The sequence below is a fragment of the Schistocerca piceifrons genome, chromosome 4 (genome assembly GCF_021461385.2).
Source record: "Schistocerca piceifrons isolate TAMUIC-IGC-003096 chromosome 4, iqSchPice1.1, whole genome shotgun sequence".
NCBI classification, from domain to species: domain Eukaryota; kingdom Metazoa; phylum Arthropoda; class Insecta; order Orthoptera; family Acrididae; genus Schistocerca; species Schistocerca piceifrons.
The window spans coordinates 603817363-603844258 of NC_060141.1; the positions used below are offsets into that span (position 1 = coordinate 603817363).

At 41.1% G+C, this 26896-nt stretch overlaps 1 protein-coding gene across 4 annotated transcripts in view; it reads left to right on the top strand.

The window, feature by feature from the left end:
- The window catches only part of LOC124796450 (KICSTOR complex protein kaptin-like), a 112189-nt gene that overhangs the window by 80535 nt on the left and 4758 nt on the right, over nt 1-26896 (top strand). For all 4 annotated transcript variants that reach the window (XM_047260661.1, XM_047260663.1, XM_047260664.1 and 1 more), the window contains 2 exons: nt 9044-9179; nt 9266-9421. In XM_047260661.1, coding sequence (XP_047116617.1) covers nt 9044-9179; nt 9266-9421 — 292 coding nt within the window. The remainder of the gene's footprint in view (nt 1-9043; nt 9180-9265; nt 9422-26896) is intronic.

The window sequence follows — 26896 nt, forward strand, 5'->3', positions numbered from 1 at the left end:
TGTAACAGTCGTGAGCATTAGTTACCTGTGAGATTGGATTGGACGTGGTGATATGATGTTAGTCATGAATGGCTTTAGGGCGACGGAGACACCATTATCAACACCTCACTTGAGTTTGGACAAGTTCATGTAATAGCGCTGTGAGAAGCTGGATGCTTCTCCTGTGATACTGCAGAGATATGTGGCAGGAATGTAGCCACTGTACGTGATTGCTGGCAGTGATGGTCACAAGAATGTGCAGTCACAAGAAGGCCAGGTTCTGGACAGCCATGTGACACAACCAGGGCGGCAGACTATCATGTTCAGTATATGGCTTGGCTCATTGTGCTGCATGTGCAGTAGCAGTTTGAGGAGCAGTTGGCACAAGAGTGACACAGCAAACTGATACAAATTGATTATTTCATGGACAACTGCAAGCCAGACACCCTGTAGCATGCATTCCACTGACCCTAAATCATGCCGATTTGCAGCTTCTGTGGGGCCAAGTGAGAACTCATTGGAAGGCAGGGCAGTGGTCTGTTGTATTTTCTGATGAAAGGTGGATCTGCTAGTGATGGCCATATAATATTTAGGGGCAGGACAGTTGAGGGCCTGCAACCAGCCTGTCTGCTTGCTAGACACTCTGGAGCTAGACCTGGAGTTATGGTCTCTTGTGCAGTTATCCCACGCACTCGACTGCAAACTTGTATACCAATCTGGTGATTCAACCTGTTGTGCTGCCATTCATGACCAGCATTCCAAGGGGTGTTTTCCAACAGGATAACTTTCACCCACATACTCTTATTATAACCCAACATGTTCTACAGAGTGTCAACATGTTGCCTTGTACCACTCAGTCACCAGATCTGTCTCCAGTCGAGTACATATTGGACATCATTGGATGACAATTCCAGTGTTGTCCACAACCAGCATTAACCGTCCTTGTATTGACTAAGGAAGTGCAACAGATATAGAACTCCATCCTACGAACTTGTACAACACCATTCGTACATATTTGCATGCTTGCATTCAACATTCTGTGGGTTAAACCTGTTATTAATGTACCAGAATTTCACATTTGCAATGGCTTATCTCGCCCTTACGTTAACTTATGATCTTGCAATGTTTATCACTTAAATATGTTACCTAGATGAATGTATTCCCAAAATTTCTTCACTCTGCATTAATTATTTTTTTGTGTCTTGATTTCCAAAAAGCAATTGATTCAGTACCACGTCTACACTTATTGTAAAAAGTACTGTCACATGGGGTATCAAGTGAAATTTGTGACTGAATTGAGAACTTTTTGGTAGGGAGGATGCAGCATGTTATCTTGGATGGAGAGTCATTGTCAGATGTAGAAGTAACGTTGAGTGTACACCAGGGAAGTGTGTTGAGCCCCTTATTGTTCAAGTCGTATATTAATGACCTTGCAGACAATATTAATAGTAATATCAGGCTTCTTGCATATGATACAGTTATCAATAATGAAGTGCTATCTGAAAGAAGCTGTATAAATCATTTAGATCTTGATAAGATTTCAAAGTGGTGCAAAGACTGGCAACTTGCTTTAAATGTTCAGAAATGTAAAATTGTGCACTTCACAAAACAAAACAAAAATATCATCCCACGACTATAAAGTCAATGAGTCACTGCTCGAATTGGCCAACTCATATCTGGTGTAACACTTTGTAGGGATATAAAATGGAATGATCACTGAGGCTGAGTCGTGAGAAAAGCAGGAGGTAGACCTTGGTTTATTGATATAATCAATCAGTGTACTAAGGAGATTGCTTACAAATCACTTGTGTGACCCATTCCAGAATATTACTCAAGTGTGTGGGATCCATACCAAATAGGATATTGAATGTATACAAAGAAGGACAGCATGGATGGTCACAGGTTTGTTTAATCTGATACTGAAGGAACTGAACTGGAAGAGACTTGAATATAGATGTGAACTATCCCAAAAAGTTCATTTATAAAGTTTCAAGAACCGGCTTTAAATGATGTCTCTAGGAATATACTACAATCCCCTACACATCGCTTACAAAAGGGGTCTTGAGTATAAGATTAGAATAATTGCTGTGTGCACAGATGCATTCAATCATTCTTTCCATGCTCAATAAATGAATAGAACTGGAAGAAACCCTAATAACTGATACAGTAAGATGTACCCTCTACCGGGCACCTCATGCTGATTTGCAGAGTGTAGATGTAGGTGTTGGTGCAGGTGTAGGTTAAGTAACACACCAAAAGAGAATATCACTCGTATAAATTTATTTTCCTTATTGTTGAACAAATATGTACTGTTGTGTTGAAGTGGAAGAACTTTATATAGATAACTTAACAATTCAACTTTGCATAAACACATTGCTTGAGCCATACACACTAAATCCAATGTATTATAAATGTCCTATTTGAAATAAACAAGCTGTAGCAAAGCAGCCCACAAATCACAAACGTATGGCCTTAAGAATTGTTGTAGTGTTCTGACTGGGTTAGATGACTTGATTAATGATGATTTGATATGGTTTTTCTTAACATCTTAATTTCTTCGACCATTGCCTATGTTGTGGTGATAAAAGAATTAGTCACTTCATTGTTAGCTTCTGGCTGGAAGGAAATGCAACATGGCAAGTTCTACTTTTATTGAATAATTATGCAGATACTTTTTATACAGGGTGTATCAAAAAGAATCATTCGATTTGGCATGTCTATATTTCTGAAACTAATAAACATATGCAATGAATTTTGTTTTTTGATGAACAAGAAACTAAAAAAAAAATTTTTTTCATACCATTTCTTAGGGGTTCATTATGCCCCCCCTTTACATCCACAGTATATGTTAATGCAGTATTCAAATTGTTCCCATAGAGGATTTTGGATCACAGCTTCCACAGCTGCTGTTATGCGATGTCTCAGTTCATTCATTGTTGTTGGTAAAAGAGGTGCATAAACATAGTCTTTTATAAGCCCCAACAACAAATCATCACATACAGTCAGATCCAGTGACCATGGAGGCCAGTGATGTAAGACTGAATTGTTTGGTCCAGTGCGACCGATCCATCATTCAGTATTCCTTGATTAAAAATTCTTGCACTTCCAGATGCCAGTGGGGTGGTGCTCCATCCTGTTGGTAAATGAAGTTGTTTGAATCAGTCTCCAACACTGGCAAAAGAAAGTTCTCAAGCATATTGAGATATGTGCTTCCTGTAAGAGTGTTTTCGGCAAAGAAAAATGGACCATACACCTTTTCCCTTGAATCTGTGAAAAACTGATTACATTTTTGAGAGTCCCTCTCATATTGTACAACTTCATATGATTGTTCCGTACCCCATATTCTTGCATTATGATAGTTCACCTTTCCATTTAAATGGAATGTTGTCTCGTCACAAAACACTAAGCGTGGAATAAAACTATCATCCTCCATCTTGCCAAGAACAAAATTACAGAATTCAACATGTTCTTGTTTGTCACCTTCACGTAGAGCTTGCAGTAGCTGAATTTCATATGGTTTCATGTGTAAACATCGATCAACACACACCAAACGCACATTGGGGCATGTTGAGCTGTCAAGTTGCACAGCGAATGGATTTCTGTGGATTCCTTGTGAAACTATGGTAAATGAGTTCCATGTCTGAGTCAGGCACTCGGGGATTACCGGTGATGTGCCTTTACACTAACAACCTGTTTCTCGGAACTGTTCATGCGGTCATCTAATGCTCTTTACTGTTGGAGGATCCATGCCATACCTAGTACAAGCAGTTATTACTGACCCCCACTGTGCAAAAGGTAGAACACAAAACGCTTTCTGTTGTCCCGACACCATTTTTACTAGAACTGAAGTGGGTGCACACTGTGGCTATCTTGTGGGAACCAGTACGTCTTTCACGCACATATCTCAAATAACATAATGGTTATGGTTTTTTTTTAATTGGATGATTCTTTTTGATACACTCTGTCCTCTGCATATTGTCCGCAGATATGTACATTATCCTTTAGATAACTTAAAGTCAGAAAGCTCAATGTGAAAACCATACATGTAAGTTTACACAAGGCTCAATGGAATCAGAATGACATTTCAGTGACATTTCATTAACAGTTCATTTGCCTGAGTTCAATCACAAAAAAATGGTTCAAATGGCTCTGAGCACTGTGGGACTTAACTTCTGAGGTCATCAGTCCCCTAGAACTTAGAACTACTTAAACCTAACTAACCTAAGGACATCACACACATCCATGGCCGACACAGGATTCGAACCTGCGACCGTAGCGGTCGCGCGGTTCCAGACTGAAGCACCTAGAACCGCTCGGCAACACCGGCCGGCAGTTCAATCACAACCATTGACTGGATTATATATTTTCTCCAAGGATGTCGTGCTTCTCCAGTGTAGGCCAGCACTGCTTGGAGCTCGTATATTCGCATCCTTGCACGTACTTCCTCTTATAGAGTTACTGTGACACCATCCTGTCTTAGAGACCAGCACTGTCCTTGGCATAGTTCTCCACATGCTAATAAAATAACAAACCCTTAGAATAGTTGTGCTCTCCTCTATGACAGCATTCATTTGTGAGTATCATTTGTTGATGAGAATATGTAGGTATGTACACCACTCATCTAAAGTGGAATGTAACACCATGCACCCCACACTTAAATGAGTGATCTCATGATAAATACAGATACTTTGCTTAATTCATATGCCAAACATCTGCCAGTTAGCAATGGTCTTTATAATATCAACAAATTCCTAGTAAAGCTGTCTACTTACTACTGCTTTACAAATTAATAACATTTATTATGTGAGTATAGCAATATGCTTTTCATTGTTCACTAATGGATGTTTTATCATGATTAACAATACAGTAATTATCATGTGCCATTTGAAATTGAAGGAATGTGCCTTTATCTTTGCACATAATGTGGTAAATATTCAAACCTTAGTGCTGCATCTACCCTAGCATATTTATTTTAATATGCCTGTACTTTTTCACCCAATACTGCCTTACCTTCACAATATTTTCCACCTAATGACACTGCGGTAAAGTTGTAATAATGTCCTTTCAATGCATAATTACAAGAAAAAAATGTTTAAAACATGCAGTTTTTGCAAGAACTCAAGAGATTCTGGCAGCCTTATTCTTACATTATAGTTTTGCTGCTGTGTCACAGTAACAGTATACATGAACTCACATTCTGAGTACTTATAACTCTTAAATTTTTGTTTAGCTTGTACATCATAATTATTGTGTCTCTCAAAACTCCATTATTGCAACCATACAAACTCAGGAACGTTTTACATCTTCAATTGTTTCCTGTTTAATTACATGCCTCAAGCTTCCACGACTCAGGCAAGTTTCTGTCTGTATAAAATTAGAGTAGGTCTCAAAATATTAACTAATTCATCTCTGTAAAAATTATCATTTGCACCTCTTTTCTCCCTTCTTGTGTCCCTGTATATATTATTCGTCCCTTTCCTCGGCACTGGTGTAGTTGTTCCTTCCTTAGTACACCACCCTGTTTCCTATCATAGTACATCTTCGAGGGCACAGCATCCATTTTAAAATTCATACCTCCTTCTTCTTATATACCTAATGCATTGACACATCCAAACTCCTACTTTTCAAATAAGCACAACTGGTTGTGTATAGTTTTACTTCATATCCATCTTCTCAGTTCCCATCTAGACCACTTTAGCCAGCAATCCTTGTTACATGTGTGTTAACAATGGAAATTCCTGATGGAATAATGTGAAAAAAACCTCCAGCTGGCTGGTGTGTGGTGCATAGAAACACACAACAGCAAGCAAACTATTTATACTAGCTTCGAGCTTTTGCTTTTCCTCTATTGGAGGCACACGCGCACACACACACACACACACACACACACACACACACACACACACACACACACACAGTACTTCCGCTAGGGAAACAGCAACACCTCAAAGTAGTATGAATAGTTTCCTGTTGTGTGTTTCTAAATGCCACCCATCAGTCACCTATAGGCGAGTGGTGCCTCTATCTTTGTACGTAAGTCAATGTTAATTACATTACATTACCACTTGTTCCATAGATCATGAATATAACATTTCGTAATGATGTGGAATGTACCAGTTTAACTGTACCTAACTTCAGTGATTTCATTTTTATATATCACATGGGCATACAGTTGTAAGACTTGAATAAGACTTCCCCAATACACAACAATCACAAACATTTTCTTAGAAAGATTCTACTAAAAACCAAATCAGTCTTCACTTAACACACAAACACATATAACAAATGTTTTAAAAACAAGTTTTGGCTTAAATACAATGCACCATACTCTGTCATGCAGCATGTAGTGTCATAAGGTAGACTGCACTTTGCCAGCACAACTTCATGACATCATCGTGTTGCAGAGCATCTGATGCTTGCCCGGCCAGTTGCTGTGAAATTAGTGATTGTACATCGAAAATAGTTGCCACCTCTAAAAGCTGCCACCAACCATTCTTCCAACTCGCTGTTTCGTAATCTTCCATATTATATATAATATCATCAGTTTTAACAGTATTTCCTCAGTAACATACTCATTCCACAATCTGTGCAAGCCTTGAACTTGGAATACTGCAGCAAACTGCGTGAAAGATTTTATGATGGCAGTTTAATTTCAAACTGTACCGTCTGCAGCTAATGCAACAATTAAAACTGAAAGATTATAGCTACTGCCTTCAATTTTTCACCACCAATCCAGGAAGCACTTGAGGATGAACTTTTAACCTCCAAAGTGATACTCAGCAACAAAAAAAAAACTTCCATTTATCTGGAAAGGTTAATTAGTGCAATTTAAGAGTGTGGTCCATTGAAAATCCTCATGAAATTATGGTACAGGAACAAGATTTACTGAAGGATAATGTTTTCTGGGCCATCTCACAGATGAAGTCATAAGGGCCATTTTCCTTTTTTTGAGTAGACAGTGACAGTTACCTCTTACTTTGATTTGCTGCAGTTGTGGTTGTTTCCGCAATGACTGCTGATTCCGAGGATTTCATCTTCCAACAAGATGGGGCACATACTCATTGGAGCATTGATGTCTGTCACTACTTAAACAACAAACTTCCACATTGCTTGATTGGGTGTAGTGGTGAAGATGATGTGGCTCTTTTCCGTTGGACCTCCAGGTCACCTGACCACAAAGCCTTGTTTGAATTTTTCCTTTGGGAGTACATTAAGGATTGTGTTTACAGTCCCCTCTCTGCCAAGAAAACTGGAACAGCTCAGACAATGCATCAGTGCTATGGTGATGACCACAGACAGGATTTTGCTATATAAAATGTGGAATGAATTTGGCTACAACTTGGGTGTTCGTCGTATGACCAGTGGGACACTCATAGAACATTTGTGGAGAGCAAAATGCAAACTTCATGAGTTTACAGTTTTGTTCATGCATTAATCATATTTGTACATGTAACACTTTGGAAAATATAGAGGTCTGAAAATGAATGAATCATTTATAGGAGCCCTGTATTAACTCCTTGCAGGTTCAGTGTCAGCTTCAATGTTCTTTGGCACAGTCACTGCTGACATAGTGTTCCTGTTGCTTAAAACATAAATTTATCAATAAAGACTTGGTATGGATTTTCTTAACCTCTTACTTGTTCAATAATTGCTTCGGTTGCAGCGATACAAGACTTTGTCTCCTCCTCATCAGCTTTTTGCTAGAAGGAAATATAGTACAGCAACTTCTGTATAGTTATGTAGACATATTTTGTATATACGGGAGTATGAGCACAGATTTTTAAATAGCAACTGAGTATAGTGTACTGTGTACTGAACAGTGTTACGTCAGTACATACTTAATTATAACTGTTATGAGTAGTATGTTTTAGGTTGATTAGTACGTCTAAGCTCATGTGGCAAGAGCTTGCCATTAATGCTTATTTTCCCCTGGGCAGCAGGTCAGATGTTAAAGTGTGGACGCATAGATCCAAAATGGTTAGTCTGTACTGACAGACCACTTAGTGGTGCAATTACAACTGTGCAGAAGATATCAGGTAGTAAATTATGCAGCATGTTTGCAGAAAGACTGTTAGACACAGAGAGAAAACAACAAACACACTGAAATGGGTGCTTATTAATGTAACAGTGATCACAAGATCTGCGCTTATACTGTTAACACCCTGTATAACCCAAATATTGTTCAAAAAACATATACAACAGTACTTCACACTTCTCCAGTGTAGATCAGTGATGTTCAGAGCTTATATATTCACCTCTGCACCCATATGTACTTTCTCTCACAAAGTTATTGTGATCATTGCCTCATCTTGAAGAGATGCCACACATCATCCATTGGCATATTTCTCCACATCCAAATAAAATAACAGATCCACACAATAGTTGTGCTTTCCTCTCTGATAACTTGTTTTAGGGTTTTCATTTGTCGGTAAGAATATGTAGGGATGCACATCACATTGTTGTATTTCTTTTTTCAGGTACTTTCATTGTGTGGAATCTACTCATCTTTTATAGTGAAGAAAAAGATACAAGAGTTTAAAATTCCAATTGAGTTTCTTACTATGAACTCAAAAGCACATTCGGAGCCTAGCAATTGCCTTCTTCTCCTGTGTCCTTTGTACTTACATCACATAAAGTCAGCTACTACACTTTTTATGCTGGCAGCACTATCAACTTTTATAGGAATAAGTGCAAAACCATACTTTGCAATTATGCTCTTGTCAAGCCCATCACACAAGACAAAGAAGTATGCAACATAGAAAATCTTATTTATTAAAGAGACAGATCATATCATCCAACAAGACCGAAAGTAGTTTTTGGTAATTCTTGAAAATTACAACAGCATTCTTGAAATTTTAAAAAATATGTCAAGAAGTGTAGTTCCAAATTAATTAAAAAGTGAGAACTTCTAAGGACAACAAATTCAAGTACAGTTGTAAAGATCTGTCATTTAAATAATTGAAAACCATATGCTCCTATGTATGTTGCATTGTCTGTCTTTTCCACATGATTTTTTTTTATATTTTTGTGATTAAGAGTTAATATCCAGTTCGTTTGCTAACAGGAATGTAGCTCAGAATGGTTTGAACTGTAGCCATTCACTACCATCAAGTGAAGAGTTTGATGCTGTCCTCTGTTCATGCATTGCTGACATTGACATGGATGGAGAGCAGGAAATATTACTTGGGACATACGGACAGGTAAGCAAAGCTTTATTGCACTATAGAAAATTGTGGAATAAATAATGAATAAAAATTAGTTTTATTTTTATTTTATTTTTTTTCAGGAAATGCTTATGTACAAGTACAAATCTGATTCTTGGGTATTATCTGGCAAACGCACATTTGCAAATCCTATTCATTCAGTGCTGTATGTTGATGTGACAGGTGATGGTGTTAAAGAATTAGTTGTTCTCTCTCTGAGGGGTGTACACATATTACAGGTAAGAATAAACAGTGATTTAATGATAATGTGGAGCAATTATTCATTTCCACAGTATTCAGAAAATAATATAGCTCTCCTGAATCCTGGACAAAACCAAGGAAATCATATTTTCATTATTAATACTGTGTTCATGCTCTCTGCCATCTAGGTCAAGTAAACTGAGACCTTTTGTATATTATTTGTAGCACTAATATTGTAACTGCAGTAACTATTGCATTTACAATGTAGTATTATAGACCGGCATTGTACATCAGACTGGTGCTTGAATACAGGTCTGCTTCACAATTCATAAGCAATGATTCCACCTCTGAGCCATCAAAGTGGGCCATGATGTTGCCCACCTCAAGGCTTTAATATGCCTTTAGCTCTCTTTAGACATGCCCTTCTTAGTATTCCACAACAGGAAGTAGTTTCAGGATACATTTCCCAGCTGTGTGAACCTTATTGCGGGTCTAATTCTTTGATAGCGACTAACAAATTCTCCCATATTTATCCAAATGGGGCGCTATTCTTGTAAGTTTAGCAGAAGGAGTTATTATTGCGGTGCTGCCATCCCCTACATAACTCCAGTTTGTGTGAGGTGGGTTGTAAAACAAATTAAGAGAACAGTCCACTAACTGAAACATGCACAGATCGTTGTTTGAGATCTGATACATCACACAGTTTGATTATATTAATTTTCCAGCCTGCAACAGCACTAGAAATTTATAAATTTTGAGTATCATAAATATTTCATGTACAGGTAATACACATAAGTACTGGATATATCAGAAAGAATCCCCCCAGGGGGCTCAAAGTTCTTTCGTGAGGTCGTGCATGGCAGACATGGGGCCATGAGCTATTGCACAGCCCATTCTTCCTTCTGTGGCTGCATTTCCTTTACTCTGTCCCTCTCTCCCTATCTTTGCTCCTTCCCCACTGCCCCCTCTTTCTCCTCTCTCCATGTTCTGATTTATGCCAACCTGGCTAACCACCAGGTTCCCTGTATTGTTTGCAATTTTGTTTCATTCTGCCTGTTCTCGTTCATCCTATTTGGCATTTAGGTCTCCGCTTGAGGTTTGACTCAACTTATAATTTTTCTGTTTTTAGTGTGAGCCATTTCGGGAAGAACTTCCTCCCTTGCTTCTATGCCGTGAATTTCTCTCCCCCCTTTCCTTTCCCTCTTCCTTTCCTGCCATAGCCACCCTCCATCCTGCTAGGTCACCAGTATGTGTAGCCAGTATGTGTGATGGGGCTGTTATGTACCCATCTGACTGAGTCCCCTGACAACACAGGGGTCACATACTGATACCTGATCTGTTCCCTTCCCATGTATGCCAAGGAGTGGTTGCTTTTCTTCATGGAGCATCAGAACTCCCAGCAATGCTGCCATGCCAGGCAACCCTTGCTGTGGCTGGGTGGTACCCAGGGGGAGAGTTCCTGATCAAAGAGGTTGGTATCAGGACGTATGCTTGGCGTGTGAAGTGTCTCAAGCTGCAAAAATCTGGCTGTTCTCAAATGGTTGTCTCTTCAAATGATGAAGGATCATTGAATACTACTTCATATGACCCAGCAGCCTTCCCTTCCCTAGCTACACCATGGGAGGAGGGCCAGGCTTCACATCTTGGCATGAAAAACTTTCCCCACTATCTCATCTGTACTAGGATGGACTGGGACACATTCACCAGCACAAAGCCATTGTTTTTGTGGAGAATATTGAGGACAGTAAGATGTGGTCGGGCTCCCTGTTGATCAAAGTTGCTTCTGCTGCCCAGTCTGTAGCTCTTTGTGCTTGTGATCATCTTGGCAATGTCCCAGTGTCTATTACTCCTCAGTAGTCTCTCAATATGGTGCAGGGAGTGATTTTTGATAGGGACTTCATCCTGCAAACTGATGAGGAACTCTGGACTAGTCTGGAGTGACGCAGCGTTCATTTTGTTTGGTGTGTTTAAAGGGCCGTAAAGACAACCACACCAATACAGGTGCCTTCATTCTGGCTTTCGAGGGGGATACCCTCCCAGAAAAGGTCAAGGTTATGTGCTTAAGATGTGACATGAATCCGTATGTCCCTCCACCCATCGTGTGCTTTTGGTGCTAGCATCTTCCCACTATACAGCAGACACTTCGTGTGGTGACTGTGGACACCCACTCCATGAAGGAACCCACTGTCTTCCGCAACCTGTGTTCGTCAATTGTCATGACTGCCACTCTCTTTGCTCGCCAGATTGCCCATCTTACAAATGAGAATAGAAAACCCAAGAGTATAAGTCCCTGGATCACCTGAGCCTCACCAGAAATATGAGAGACTCCATCTGGTGGCACTAACTTCAACTTTTGCCTCTCCCTCCTATCTCTTCCTTACCCCAGCCCCGTCCCCCTCCCGGAAACCTACTACCACAGCTCGGCCACGAGATGCACCATCTGTGTACCCCAAGGTCGCCTGCTCTCTTTTGGTTCCAGTTCTTGCACAAACCAGGACAACCCCCCCGCCACCTCCCCGGAGGTGCCATCTGCCCCCTGATGACCACTGACTGAGTGACATGACCTCCCCTCAGCTTCTTTATGTCCAACCTGGACTCTCACCACACAATAGTCCAGTGGAATTGCAACAGATATTATCGTCACATATCAGAAATACAATGTCTTGTTTCCTCCTATTCTGCATTTTGTCTTCTCTTCAAGAAACTCATTTCTGTGATGACCACTATCCAATGTTTCATGGTTATCGGGCATTCTGTCAGAACCATACTGGCCCTGTATAGCATCTGGAGGGGTCTGCACTTTGGTTCACTCCAATGTCATTAGTGACTGGATCCCCGTTCATACCAGCCTGGAAGCAATAGTGGTTAGAATGCAAATGACTCCAACAATCTCCATTTGCAATGTCTACCTCCCTCCAGGTAGGCCATTTTATTATGTTGAACTGCCTACCTCACCACAGCAACTCTCGCCCCCGTTTATCCTCCTCGGGGACTTCAATGCACACCACCCCCTGCGGGGTAGTGCCGCTTCAACAGGTAGGGATCTCCTAATTGACCAACTTATGACAGACTTTGATTTGTGTCTCCTTAGTGACGTTTTCCCTACTTAATTCAGTGCCACTGATGGCCCTTTACTGCTACCGATCTCGCGATCTCCTCCCATGCTCTTGTGGCTTCCCTACATTGGTCTCCCCATGATGATCTTTGTGACAGTGATCGCTTTCCAGTGATTCTGTCATGCTCCTGCCACTGCCAGGTAGGCAGGCTCTCACTTTGGGCTTCCACAGGGCCAATTGGCCTTCATATACATTTGCTGTGCACTTTGACAGCTCTCTCTTAAACTGCAATGATGTGGTCATACAGAGCATTTCTGCCACTATTCTTCATGCTGCTGGCACTGCTGACCCCCTATTCACAGGTCCCTTCGTCATCGACTGGTACTGTGGTGGAACAAGGACATAGCAGTCACTGTCCAGGACTGCCGACAGGCACTGCAGCAATTTAAACAACACCCTTCAGAGACCAACCTCCTTGCTTGTAAGCGTCTCTGTGCTAAGCCTCATTACCTTTTCAAGCAGAGTAAAAAGGAATATTGGGAGCACTAGGTTTCCTCCCTGAGGACGTATGCCTCTTCATTGCAGATCTGGTCCAAGCTCCATAGCCTTCTGTGCCGCCAGCAGCATTCAACTGTCCAGGGTCTTATCCTTTAAGCTTCTCAGTACTGATTCATTGGTTCTTGTAGAACAATTCACGACACACTTTGTGATGAGATTGGCATCCTCTTCCTATCCTGCTATTTTTCTCCAGCAGAAATGTCGAGTTGAACAGACCGCCCTCTGTTTCAACCTCACTAACCTGGACGTTATAATGAACCCTGCTCTGAATGGGAATGGTTGCAGGCTCTTACCTCTTCACATGACACGACCCCACACCTGGATTCCAGCCACAACCATGTGGTCTAACACTTGGACGTTAACAAGAGGCAACATCTACTCAGGGTCTTCAACTGCATTTGGCTCCCAGGTGCTTACCCGTCGCAATGGTGAGACAGTATAGTTATACCCGTCCTTAAGCTCAGGAAGAACCCAACATCTCTCGACAGCTACCACCCAAGTAGCCTAACGAATGTACTTTGTAAACTGCTGGAGAGGTTAGCTTCCGATTATGTTGGGTATTCGAATCTCAGGGCCTTTTATCCCTGCATCAGTGTGGCTTCCAGGAAGGATGATCTCCAACTGACCATTTACTCTAATTGGAAACAGCAGTCCGACAGGCTTTCACTAACTGCCGGCATCTTGTCGCAGCCTTCTGTGACCTACATAAGGCATACGACACACGTTGGCACCATCACATTTTAGTTACTCGCCATGACTGGGGCTTTTGCTGCCCCTTTCTGATTTTTATGTGCTAGTTTTTATCCCACCAGCTCTTCTGTGTTAGAGTTGGCACTTCACTCAGCACCCCTCGGATTCGGGAGAATGGTATCCCACAGGGCTCTGTGTTTAGTGGGGACTGATGACCTCCAATGTTAAGTCCCATAGTGCTCAGAGCCATTTGTCTGTGTTTAGTGTCACTCTCTTCCTCATAGCCATCAATGCATTTGTAACCTCTGTTGGGCCTCTGGTTACCACAGAATTGTATGTCAACAATTTTTGCATCTAGTGCAGCTCCCATTCGGTAGCATCTGCTGATCACAGGCTCCAAGGCGCCATCCGATGGGCCTGTATGTGAGACGTGTCCCATGGCTTCCAGTTTGCTCCCTCCAAAATGCGGGTTATGCATTTTTGTCATTGACCCACAGTACACCCCGATTCAGAACTTTATTTAGGTGACCATCTTCTAGATGTTGTAGCACAGTCCCATTTCTTGGGCCTTATTTTTTTATAAAAAGCTGACATTGCTATTTGCCACCTGAAGACTACATGCATGTGGAACCTTAATGCTCTCTGTATCCTGCCCCACACATCTTGGGGTGCAGGCTGTGCTATTCTTCTCCATCTTTACCATGCTCTGCTCTTGTCCAGACTAGATTATGGTAGTCAGGTTTGTGGCTCATTGGCTCCTTTCACTCTGAAAATACTTGACCCTGTTCACCACTGTGGGATGCAGCTAGCTATTGGTGCCTTTTGCACTCGTCCCATTGACAGTCTCCTTGCAGAAGCAAGTATTCCCCTCTATAAATACTATGGAGCCAACGCCTAGTTTCTTATGCAATCACCATTTGCCGATTCCCTGACCATCCCATGTACCCTGTCCTCTTTGCAAACGAGGGATGTCTCCCTCCTGATAACCAGGCACGGATGGGATTGCCTGTTGGAATGCATTTCACCTCCCTTCGTGGGGATCTCCATCTCAACTCACTGAAATTGCCCCGTGTATTTCGTCCCACATCTGCCGTTCGATGGCGCGTAGACCACAGATTAGGACCAACCTATTCCAGGGCCCTAATCACTCTGTCACCCCTATGGTCTTCTGGCGTCTTGTACGTTCCATCATAGCATAGTTCCAGGATGTCACCATCTTCTACATTGATGGTTCTAAGATGATAGATACAGTGGGACACTCTTTCACGTCTTCTACTGACTTAGAACAGCATTTATTGCCAGGATCATGTAGTTTGTTCACAGCAGAACTGCTAATCATTCACAGGGCTCTCCTTTTTGTAGTTTTTAGATTTGGGCAATCCTTTTGTATCTTCTACAGTGTGTATTTTAACTTCCTCATTTTATAGTTTGACTCCTCTGAATGGATCTGTCCACTTTTAGTGGGCTCTCTCTCTTCCATGTGTAACTTTGGAATCACGGAACAGATGACCTCACTGTTTAGCCACATAACACCCCTCAATTAGCCAATCAATCAATCAGAAAGAATGACTTGATTAAGAAATGCAACATCCATGTTACAATACAGAAGCAGACTTTGAGTGGTGTGCAAAGAACTTCAAACACAAGAATATATGGCTTGAAAATCCTTCTTCTTGCTTTGCAAAATACGCACTTTAGATGACAACCAGTAAACCCACAATTCGTAAAGATCGAACCTCCTGTGTACAAAATTATTAAACATCCGATTACTTTACAAATCAATTAATATGTTACATATTTAACATTGCAGAGAAAGAGTTTAGAAAAGGTTTGAAATTATGTTTAAAGTTTGTTGCAAGACACGAAGTGCTCACATTCTCAAATGCTGGATGAAATAGTGCAGGTAACTGCATGCAGTAAGTTACACTGCCTGAAGACATATGCAGTTTCTAAATACTACTTGCCTTATTGTGACAAACCTTTACATAAGATTATACCTCCCAGTGAATAGATTATGACAGCATTTTATTATTTTTTTAATTCATTCGGTAATTGTATGAAATATTGAAAATCAAATTTTTGTTGCCCCTGGAAACCAATAGGTAAGTAACTTGCAACTGGCCCTGGGTGACAGTGCCCCAGTTGGGCTTCGTAGTATAGTGGTAAAGTTCATCTTGTAAACCGAAAAGTTTTTGTAAATTTGCAGTATGTGCCACAAATCTAAGAGAAATATTTTATACTGTAAAGTAACATGTTATGCATATTAACCCACCTGAAACTGTCCTTTTGCATGGTCATTTTCAAAGAAGTTAAATTTTCTTTACATCAGTGGGAGTAAATTGGGAGCAGAGTATAGCCCAAAAATATTGTTGATATCTCTCTCTCTCTCTCTCTCTCTCTCTCTCTCTCTCTCTCTCTCTCTCTCTCTCGCGCGCACACACACACACACACACACACACACACACACACACAAAATGAAACATATTTTTGATAATATTTATCAGTTTTCCCCAGTTGGGTGTGGGGGAGCCATTGCCCATGCAGTCTTTTTGACTACATGCATGCCTTTTAAATAATGAACACTCTGCCAAGACTGTTTGGGCAAGACTCAGCATCAATGGTGTACATAGATAAGCTTATCACCCACCTGACTCATCTCATAATGTATCTGAAAACTTTAAGCGAAACCCTCAGCTCACTTGTACGTAAGTTCTCCAATCATTCTGCAGTCATTGATGGAGACTTTAATCATCTAACAATTAATTGGGAAAATTACAGCTTTGTTAGTGGCGTGCCTGATAATAAATCCTGTGAAACTTTACCAAATGCCTTCTCTGAAAACTACCTAGAACAGATATTTAGGAACCCCACTCATGATGGAAATATATTGGATCTAATGGCAACAAATAGACCTGACCTCTTTGAGGGTATCCACATTGGAACTGGTATCAGTGACCCTGAGGCAGTTGCGACATCAATGATTATCAAAGTATGAAGGACAACTAAAACAAGCAGAAAGCTGAATATTTTCAGTAAAGCAGATAAAAAAATCAGTAGTGTCATATCTCAATGAGGAACTTGAAACTTTCAGCACAGGACAGGAGCATGTAGAGGAACTCTAGCTCAAGTTTAAAAGAAAAGTTGAGCACGGGCTGGACAGATATGTACCCAGTAGAACAGTTCATAATGGGAAGCAACCTCCATGGTATACAGTCGCATCTTCTAAAGAAGCAGAGATTATTGTATAATAGGTGTAAAACAAAGTGTGGGGCTATAGATAGAGAGATGCTGAATGAAACACGTTTGGCTGTCGAGAGAACAATGCGTGATACTTTCAGTGAGTACCATACCAGAATATTGTCAAGTGATCTTTCACAAAACCTACACACATGCTTAACTCCATTTTCAAATGTTCCTTTACAGAGGAATAACCAAGAGAATTGAACCAATTTAATCGTTGTAGCACTGAAAAGATGAATGAAATAAATATTAATGTCATTTGTATTGAGAAACAGCTTAAATCATTAAAATTGAGCAACGCTTCAGGCCCTAATGGAATCCCTGTCAGATTCTATACTGAATTTACAGCTGAGTTAGCCTTTCTTCTAACTATGGTCTGTTGTAGATCCCTTGAACAAAAAACCGTGCCCAGTTTTTGGAAAAAGGCTTAGTTCACACCTATCTACAAAAAGGGTAGTAGAAGTAAGCCACAAAACTACCGTCCAATATCCTTGACATCAATTTGTTGCAGAATCTTAGAACATGTTCTGAGCTCAAATATAATGAAGTATCTTGAACAGAATGACCTCCTCAATGCCAACCAGGATGGATTTCATAAACATCGACCATGTGAAACCCAACTCGCATTTTTATAACATGACATGCAGAAAGCTTTGGATCAAGTCAGTCAAGTAGATGCAGTATTTGTTGATTTCCAAAGAGCGTTTGACTCGGTATTGTATGGGGGTATCAAGTTAAATTTATGATTGGATTGAGGACTTTTTTGGTAAGGAGGACACAGCATGTTATCTGGGATGGACAGTCATCATCAGATGTAGGAGTAACTTCAGGTGTGCCTCGGGAAAGTGTGTTGGGACATGTGATGTTCATATTATACACTCCTGGAAATTGAAATAAGAACACCGTGAATTCATTGTCCCAGGAAGGGGAAACTTTATTGACACATTCCTGGGGTCAGATACATCACATGATCACACTGACAGAACCACAGGCACATAGACACAGGCAACAGAGCATGCACAATGTCGGCACTAGTACAGTGTATATCCACCTTTCGCAGCAATGCAGGCTGCTATTCTCCCATGGAGACGATCGTAGAGATGCTGGATGTAGTCCTGTGGAGCGGCTTGCCATGCCATTTCCACCTGGCGCCTCAGTTGGACCAGCGTTCGTGCTGGACGTGCAGACCGCGTGAGACGACGCTTCATCCAGTCCCAAACATGCTCAATGGGGGACAGATCCGGAGATCTTGCTGGCCAGGGTAGTTGACTTACACCTTCTAGAGCATGTTGGGTGGCACGGGATACATGCGGACATGCATTGTCCTGTTGGAACAGCAAGTTCCCTTGCCGGTCTAGGAATGGTAGAACGATGGGTTCGATGACGGTTTGGATGTACCGTGCACTATTCAGTGTCCCCTCGACCATCACCAGTGGTGTACGGCCAGTGTAGGAGATCGCTCCCCACACCATGATGCCGGGTGTTGGCCCTGTGTGCCTCGGTCGTATGCAGTCCTGATTGTGGCGCTCACCTGCACGGCGCCAAACACGCATACGACCATCATTGGCACCAAGGCAGAAGCGACTCTCATCACTGAAGACGACACGTCTCCATTCGTCCCTCCATTCACGCCTGTCGCGACACCACTGGAGGCGGGCTGCACGATGTTGGGGCGTGAGCGGAAGACGGCCTAACGGTGTGCAGGACCGTAGCCCAGCTTCATGGAGACGGTTGCGAATGGTCCTCGCCGATACCCCAGGAGCAACGGTGTCCCTAATTTGCTGGGAAGTGGCGGTGCGGTCCCCTACGGCACTGCGTAGGATCCTACGGTCTTGGCGTGCATCCGTGCGTCGCTGCGGTCCGGTCCCAGGTCGACGGGCACGTGCACCTTCCGCCGACCACTGGCGACAACATCGATGTACTGTGGAGACCTCACGCCCCACCTGTTGAGCAATTCGGCGGTACGTCCACCCGGCCTCCCCCATGCCCACTATACGCCCTCGCTCAAAGTCCGTCAACTGCACATACGGTTCACGTCCACGCTGTCGCGGCATGCTACCAGTGTTAAAGACTGCGATGGAGCTCCGTATGCCATGGCAAACTGGCTGACACTGACGGCGGCGGTGCACAAATGCTGCGCAGCTAGCGCCATTCGACGGCCAACACCGCGGTTCCTGGTGTTTCCGCTGTGCCGTGCGTGTGATCATTGCTTGTACAGCCCTCTCGCAGTGTCCGGAGCAAGTATGGTGGGTCTGACACACCGGTGTCAATGTGTTCTTTTTTCCATTTCCAGGAGTGTATATTATTGAGCTTTCAAACAATATTAATAGTAACATCAGGCTTTTTTTCAGGAGATGCAGTTATCTGTAATGATGTACTATCTGAATGAAAGAGCCTGTATATTCAGCCAGTTCCTGATAAGATTTCAATGTGATGCAGAGATTGGCAACTTGCCCTAAATGTTCAGAAATGTAAAATTTTGCACTTCAGAAAATGGAAAAACGTATTATCCTTTGACTATAATATCAATGAGTCACTGTTGGAATTGGCAATTCATACAAATACCTAAGTGTAATACTTCATAGAGATATGAAATGGAATGATCAGATAGATACAGTCATGGTTAAAACAGGTGCTAGACTTCAGTTTATTGGTAGAATACTTGGTAAGTGTAATCAGTCTACAAAGGAGATTGCTTAAAAAACATTCATGCGACCGGCTGTAGAATATTTCTCAAGTCTGCGGGACCTATACCAGGTAGGTCTAACAAGGGCACAGAAGGGCAGCATGGCAGCATACAGAAGAGGGCAGCATGAATGGTCACAGGTTTGTTTAATCCATGTGAGAGTTTCACAGAGATACTGAAGGAACCGAACTGTAAAACTCTTGAAGATAAACATAAACTATCCCGAGAAAGTCTGTTAACTAAGTTTCAAGAACCCGCTTTAAATGATGACTCTAGGAATATACTACAACCTCGTGAGGACAAGATTAGAATAATTGTTGCACACACAGAGGCATTCAAACAATTATACTTCATGTGCTCAATATGTGAATGGAACAGGGAGAAACCCTAATGATAATAATAATAATATATGTAGGATAGAGGACCAGAGTGTCAGGCAGCTTCAGAGCGTGTATGTGGGAAGGAGGGGGGGAGGGGCTTGTTTATGGAGAATAAATAACATATTGATATGTTTTAACGTGGTTAGTAGGGACTGGGGTGGTAGACAAGTGAAAAAGTGGTTATTTATTTATTTAATGCTACTGTATCACAGTTTGATCGCATCCTCATTGTTACTTTGTGTTAGTAAGGGCTTCAACAAGGGAAGTGTCCAGGCGTCTCGGAGTGAACCAAAGTGATGTTGTTTGGACATGGAGGAGTTACAGAGAGACAGGAACTGTCGATGACATGCCTCGCTCAGGCCGCACAAGGGCTACTACTGCAGTGGATGACTGCTACCTACAGATTATGGCTCAGAGGAACCCTGACAGCAATGCCACCATGTTGAATAATGCTTTTCGTGGAGCCACAGGACGCCGTGTTATGACTCAAACTGTGTGCAGTAGGCTGCATGATGTGCAACTTCACTCCCAACGTCCGTGACGAGGTCCATCTTTGCAACCACGACACAATGCAGCGCGGTGCAGATGGGCCCAACAACATGCCAAATGTACTGGTCAGGATTGGCATCACATTCTCTTCACCGACGAGTGTCGTATATGCCTTCAACCAGACGATCGTCGGAGACGCGTTTGGAGGCAATCCAGTCAGGCTGAATGCATTACACACACTGCCCAGCGCGTGTTGCCAGGTGGAGGCTCCCTGCTGTTTCAGGGTGGCATTATGTGGGGCCAATGTTTGCCGCTGGTGGTCATGGAAGGGGCCGTAATGGCTGTATGATACGTGAATGACATCCTCCGACCAATAGTGCAACCATATCGCCAGCATATTGGTGAGGCATTTGTCTTCATGGGTGACGATTTGCACCCCTTTCATGCACATCATGTGAATGACTTCCTTCAGGATAACTACGTCGCTCAACTAGAGTGGCCAGCATGCCCCTCCAGACATGAACCCTACCAAACATGCCTGGAATAGATTGAAAAGGGCTGCTTACGGACAACGTGACCCACCAACCACTCTGAGGGATCTAAGCCGAATCGCCATTCAGGAGTGGGACAATCTGGACCAACAATGCCTTGATGAACTTGTGGACAGTATGCCATGGCGAATACAGGCATGCAGCAGTGCAAGAGGACATGCTACTGGGTACCAGAGGTACCAGTTCGTACAGCAATCTGGACCACCACCCCAGAAGGTCTCGCTGTATGGTGGTTCAACACGCAATGTGAGGTTTTCATCAGCAATAAAAAGGGTGGAAATGATGTTTATGTTGATCTCTATTCCAATTTTCTGTACAGGTTCTGGAACTCTTGGAACCGAGGTGATGAAATTTTTTTTGATGTGTGTAGTAGGGTGAGAAAAATATTTATCATTTTTACTATGTATCTCTAAATTATGCCTCTCAGCACAATGTGAGCATACTTTCATTGCATTTATTATTACTGTAAATTGTTCCAGAACAGATCTGTAATGCAACTGCATTGGAGAAGTCTATCAGTACAGTGGAATTTGTAACACTGATGAATGTACCTAGCATTAACTAGGATGATGCTCGATTTTGGAACTGATATTCATGATTTTTTTTTCAATAAAATAAGAAACAAATTACAAAACTGACTTAAGACCTTTATTGTGCACCATTAAGGTAGTGTTGTGGTATCTTTTTTAGTAAAAAGATTTGCACTCAGAGGACACTACATGCAAAAGGCCTTCACGAAGTGCGAGGGTGGTTGGTGGGAGCTCTGAACGCCAGAATTTTCAACCTAGAACAGAATTTCAAAAACTGTTTTGGTATTTATAATATAGTCTAACATAGTGCAAAGGGATATTTTAAAAATGGTTTTTAATGAAATAGCGGCACGCTCAAATAAAAGTCGATGTTTTTGCCAAAAAATAGAATGTGTGCTAAAAGTCAAAATTAAAATATATCACAAAAATCCTACATACTACAGCAGAGAAAACACTGACCAACAAGTTACAAAAATGTATGATGTAATTGCATGTATATTCCAGGTGTTATAGCTCCTTTCAGCTGGAAAAATGTTCATTTGAAAAAGCAAGCATTTAAAGTTTCAGAATGCATTTTTTAATATTGAAACTAAACAGGCCACCAATTGACAATGCCAGTACCATACAGTTGACCTTTCTTTCTTTCTTTCTTTCCTGCTGTCAAAACGCTCTCATTTTGACAGAAATACATTGATTGACTGGCACTCACCAATCAAAGCATTTTTGCACAATTGGGATTACTTTTTGAACCTTTTTTATCCATAAAAATTTGTTTGTCATTTTCAGGCACAGAAGGGTATGATAAGGTTATGGGTAAATTTGGAGAGGATATGGAGGCCAACAGGAACGGGAAACAACTCTTGGATTTCTGTGCCAGTATGGGCTTAGTAATCACAAACTCCTTTTTTAAACATAAGAACATTCACCGGTATACTCGGGAAGGCAGGGGAACCAGATCTGTCATTGACTATATAATAACAGATCAGGAATTCAGGAAGGCTGTGAGGGACACACGTGAATTTAGGGGATTCTTTGATGACACTGATCATTATTTAATCTGCAGTGAAATTGGGATTGTGAGGCTGAAAGTGCAGGAGGTCAGGTCCATATGTAGGAGGATAAGAGTGGAGAAACTTCAGGATAAGGAAATCAGGCACAAGTACATAACAGCGATCTCAGAAAGGTACCAGTTAGTTGAGTGTAGTCAATTACAGTCATTGGAAAAGGAATGGACAAGGTACAGGGACACAGTACTAGAAGTGGCTAAAGAATGTCTTGGAACAGTAGTGTGTAAAAGTAGGATGAAGCAAACAGCTTGGTGGAATAATACAGTCAAGGCAGCCTGTAAAAGGAAAAAGAAGGCGTATCAAAAATGGCTACATACCAGAACCCAGGTAGACAGAGAAAGTTATGTTGAAGAAAGAAACAAAGCCAAACAGATAATTGCAGCATCCAAGAAGAAATCATGGGAAGACTTTGGAAACAGGTTGGAGACTATGGGTCAAGCTGCTGGAAAACCATTCTGGAGTGTAATTAGCAGTCTTCGAAAGGGAGGTAAGAAGGAAATGACAAGTATTTTGGACAGGTCAGGAAAACTGCTGGTGAATCCTGTGGATGCCTTGGGCAGATGGAGGGAATATTTTGAAGAGTTGCTCAATGTAGGTGAAAATGCGATCAGTAATGTTTCAGATTTCGAGGTAGAATGGGATAGGAATGATGATGGAAATAGGATCACAATTGAGGAAGTGGAAAAAATGGTCAATAGATTGCAGTGCAATAAAGTGGCTGGGGTGGATGAAATTAAGTCGGAACTCATCAAATACAGTGGAATGTCAGGTCTTAAATGGCTACACAGGATAATTGAAATGGCCTGGCACTCGGGACAGATTCCATCAGACTGGACAAAAGCAGTAATCACACCAATCTTTAAACATGGAAACAGAAAAGATTGTAACAACTACAGAGGTATCTCTTTAATCAGCGTTGTGGGTAAAATCTTCTCAGGTATTGTTGAAAGGAAAGTGCGAGTATTAGTTGAGGACCAATTGGATGAAAATGAGTGTGGGTTTAGGCCTCTTAGAGGCTGTCAGTACCAGATCTTTAGCTTACGGCAAATAATGGAGAAGTGTTATGAGTGGAACAGGGAATTGTATCTATGCTTTATAGATCTAGAAAAGGCATATGACCGGGTTCCTAGGAGGAAGTTATTGTCTGTTCTACAAGATTATGGAATAGGAGGCAAACTTTTGCAAGCAATTAAAGGTCTTTACATGGATAGTCAGGCAGCAGTTAGAGTTGACGGTAAATTGAGTTCATGGTTCAGAGTAGTTTCAGGGGTAAGACAAGGCTGCAACCTGTCTCCACTGTTGTTCATATTATTTATGGATCATATGTTGAAAACAATAGACTGGCTGGGTGAGATTAAGATATGTGAACACAAAATAAGCAGTCTTGCATATGCAGATGACTTAGTTGTGATGGCAGATTCGATTGAAAGTTTGCAACGTAATATTTCAGAGCTAGATCAGAAATGTAGGGACTATGGTATGAAGATTAGCATCTCCAAAACGAAAGTAATGTCAGTGGGAAAGAAATATAAACAGATTGAGTGCCAAATAGGAGGAACAAAGTTAGAACAGGTGGACGGTTTCAAGTACTTAGGATGCATATTCTCACAGGATGGCAACATAGTGAAGGAAGTGGAAGCGAGGTGTAGCAAAGCTAATGCAGTGAGCGCTCAGCTACGATCTACTCTCTTCTGCAAGAAGGAAGTCAGTACCAAGACTAAGTTATCTGTGCACCATTCAATCTTTCGACCAACTTTGTTGTATGGGAGCGAAAGCTGGGTGGATTCAGGTTACCTTATCAACAAGGTTGAGGTTACGGATATGAAAGTAGCTAGGATGATTGCAGGTACTAGTAGATGGGAACAATGGTAGGAGGGTGTCCACAATGAGGAAATCAAAGGAAAAACTGGGAATGAACTCTATAGATGTAGCAGTCAGGGCGAACAGGCTTAGATGGTGGGGTCATGTTACACGCATGGGAGAAGCAAGGTTACCCAAGAGACTCATGGATTCAGCAGTAGAGGGTAAGAGGAGTCGGGGCAGACCGAGGAGAAGGTACCTGGATTCGGTTAAGAATGATTTTGAAGTAATAGGTTTAACATCAGAAGAGGCACCAATGTTAGCACTGAATAGGGGATCATGGAGGAACTGTATAAGGGGGCTATGCTCCAGACTGAACGCTGAAAGGCATAGTCAGTCTTAAATGATGACGATGATGATGATGATGATGATGATGATGATGATGATGATTTCAGGCACCCACATTTTACTTCATATTTAAAAAAAGAAGAAAAACAAGTGAAATGATAAATCAAGCAGACAAGAAACAACCATGTGCTTTCAGATTGTTTACCATAAATGATTCATGTTACAAAGAGAAATCTTGTTGACAGTGGCATTTTAGTTGATACCAATGCCCTTTGTGATACTATTAGACACTAATAAGACCCTTATTCCATTTTTAATGGTTATAGTATCACTTTGATAGCATTTGAGCACTCGGGTGTGCCAGACCCCCATCAGTAAATCATGGTTTTAAAATGTTTTAACATTTATGGAATGCTTTATACGAATGAATCTTAAAAATAGGCTCTCTAAGGAACATTTTAAGTCAATAAAAAATGATTATAACAAAATTTCTAGCTTGGTCTACTCCCTTACGCAAATACCACGAAATATCATAATAAAGAAAAAGTCCAGCTACATGTTATAATAAATAATTACGCCTAATGCTGTAAATCTATATTGAGCCCATCTACAACTTATGCTGAGCATTACCTGGGGAAGGGGGGGGGGGAGGATTTTTACTGCACTAAATATTACCATAAGAACCTGGTTGAATGTCATTCTAATAGAAGGGTCATAAGACATTAGTTGAACTTCTTTATTGCATTGTGCATTTCCAGTGTAGACACAAACACCTAAAAATCCACAACGTTAAGATAGTAGTGCCAAGTGATAAACATCACGAATTTTTTGCTTTGACAGTAATATTAATCACTTGTCACTATTATGTTATCATTGTGGATTTTTAAATGTGACACTGTTTGCATCTAAAGATTTTTTCTTGAACTTCGTATTTTGGTCATCTGATGATGGGCTGCACCCAGAATACATAATGCCATAAAGTAGTTCTGCCAACATCTTGTGACTGTTATTAGCAACCTGTCAGCATTGGTTATAATTTTTATAAGTATCATTTTGGTTGCAAACTTCATACATGTCCCTTTTTTATATTTAAAATGTTGCTGATTTGTTACAACAGAATATAAAGTTTGTGAATATGCTATCTTAGGACTAGAAAGACAGTCCTGTATGGTGAACATTATATAGTCCAGAAAAAAAAGAAAGAGAACGAAAACACTCTGAGTCATAGATCAATTCAGGGGCAACGTCTAACAACATTAAGTGGAGTCCAGCTCAGTTCTAACTTTAACGTGCTGTGTAATGTTAACTAGAAAAGTAAAAGCCTAGAGCATTTTTCCTTACAAATGCTAGAAATATAACAATGATATGAAAATGCGTCAACATGTTATTAACAGGTACTACAATCAAATTTTAGCAGAAATCAGTGCACTGGAATCGTCCTCCCTTTCCAATGAAAATTTCAAAGCAAATAATACACCACTGTCTTGCTTTCATCATTGGATATACTAGTGAATTCTGTATAATTAGATATTATGAAACAGTAGCATATAGTACAGTGGATGTACATTCACATTATAATGTACAATCTTATGTACAAATGTGCATTTCCCTGAAGTATATTCCTGCTTTGTAACAGTATCTGGCAGAATAAGTACTTATAAAGCCATTAAGACTACAAAAAATACTCAGTGACTCGACACAATACCATTCAAAGCAGAATTACGCACTCATTCATGACAAGCTGTAATAAAGTTGAATATTAATTCTGTTGAAAACTGCTAACCTGTAGCTCTCCATTAAATGTGAGACATTACAAAAACTTATGTGACAAAAAAAAACTTTGAACATAGCTGCTAAGGTTCAGTGACCGTGTCAGAATTACATTGGAACAGATAAGCCCTCATTCACAAATATTAAGTCAAAATTGACCTGGTTTCGACGCTACTATGAGCGTCGTCTTCAGAATTAGACTAACTGTTCTAAAACATATTAGATATATAGTACATTAATAAAATTAAAGTTTGTACTGACTGGAAAAGATGCAGTACTTACAAGTCACATATTAAAAAAGATCTAAGCCGGAAAGGCGACGTCATGAACAGTTGTGAGATAGTGAGC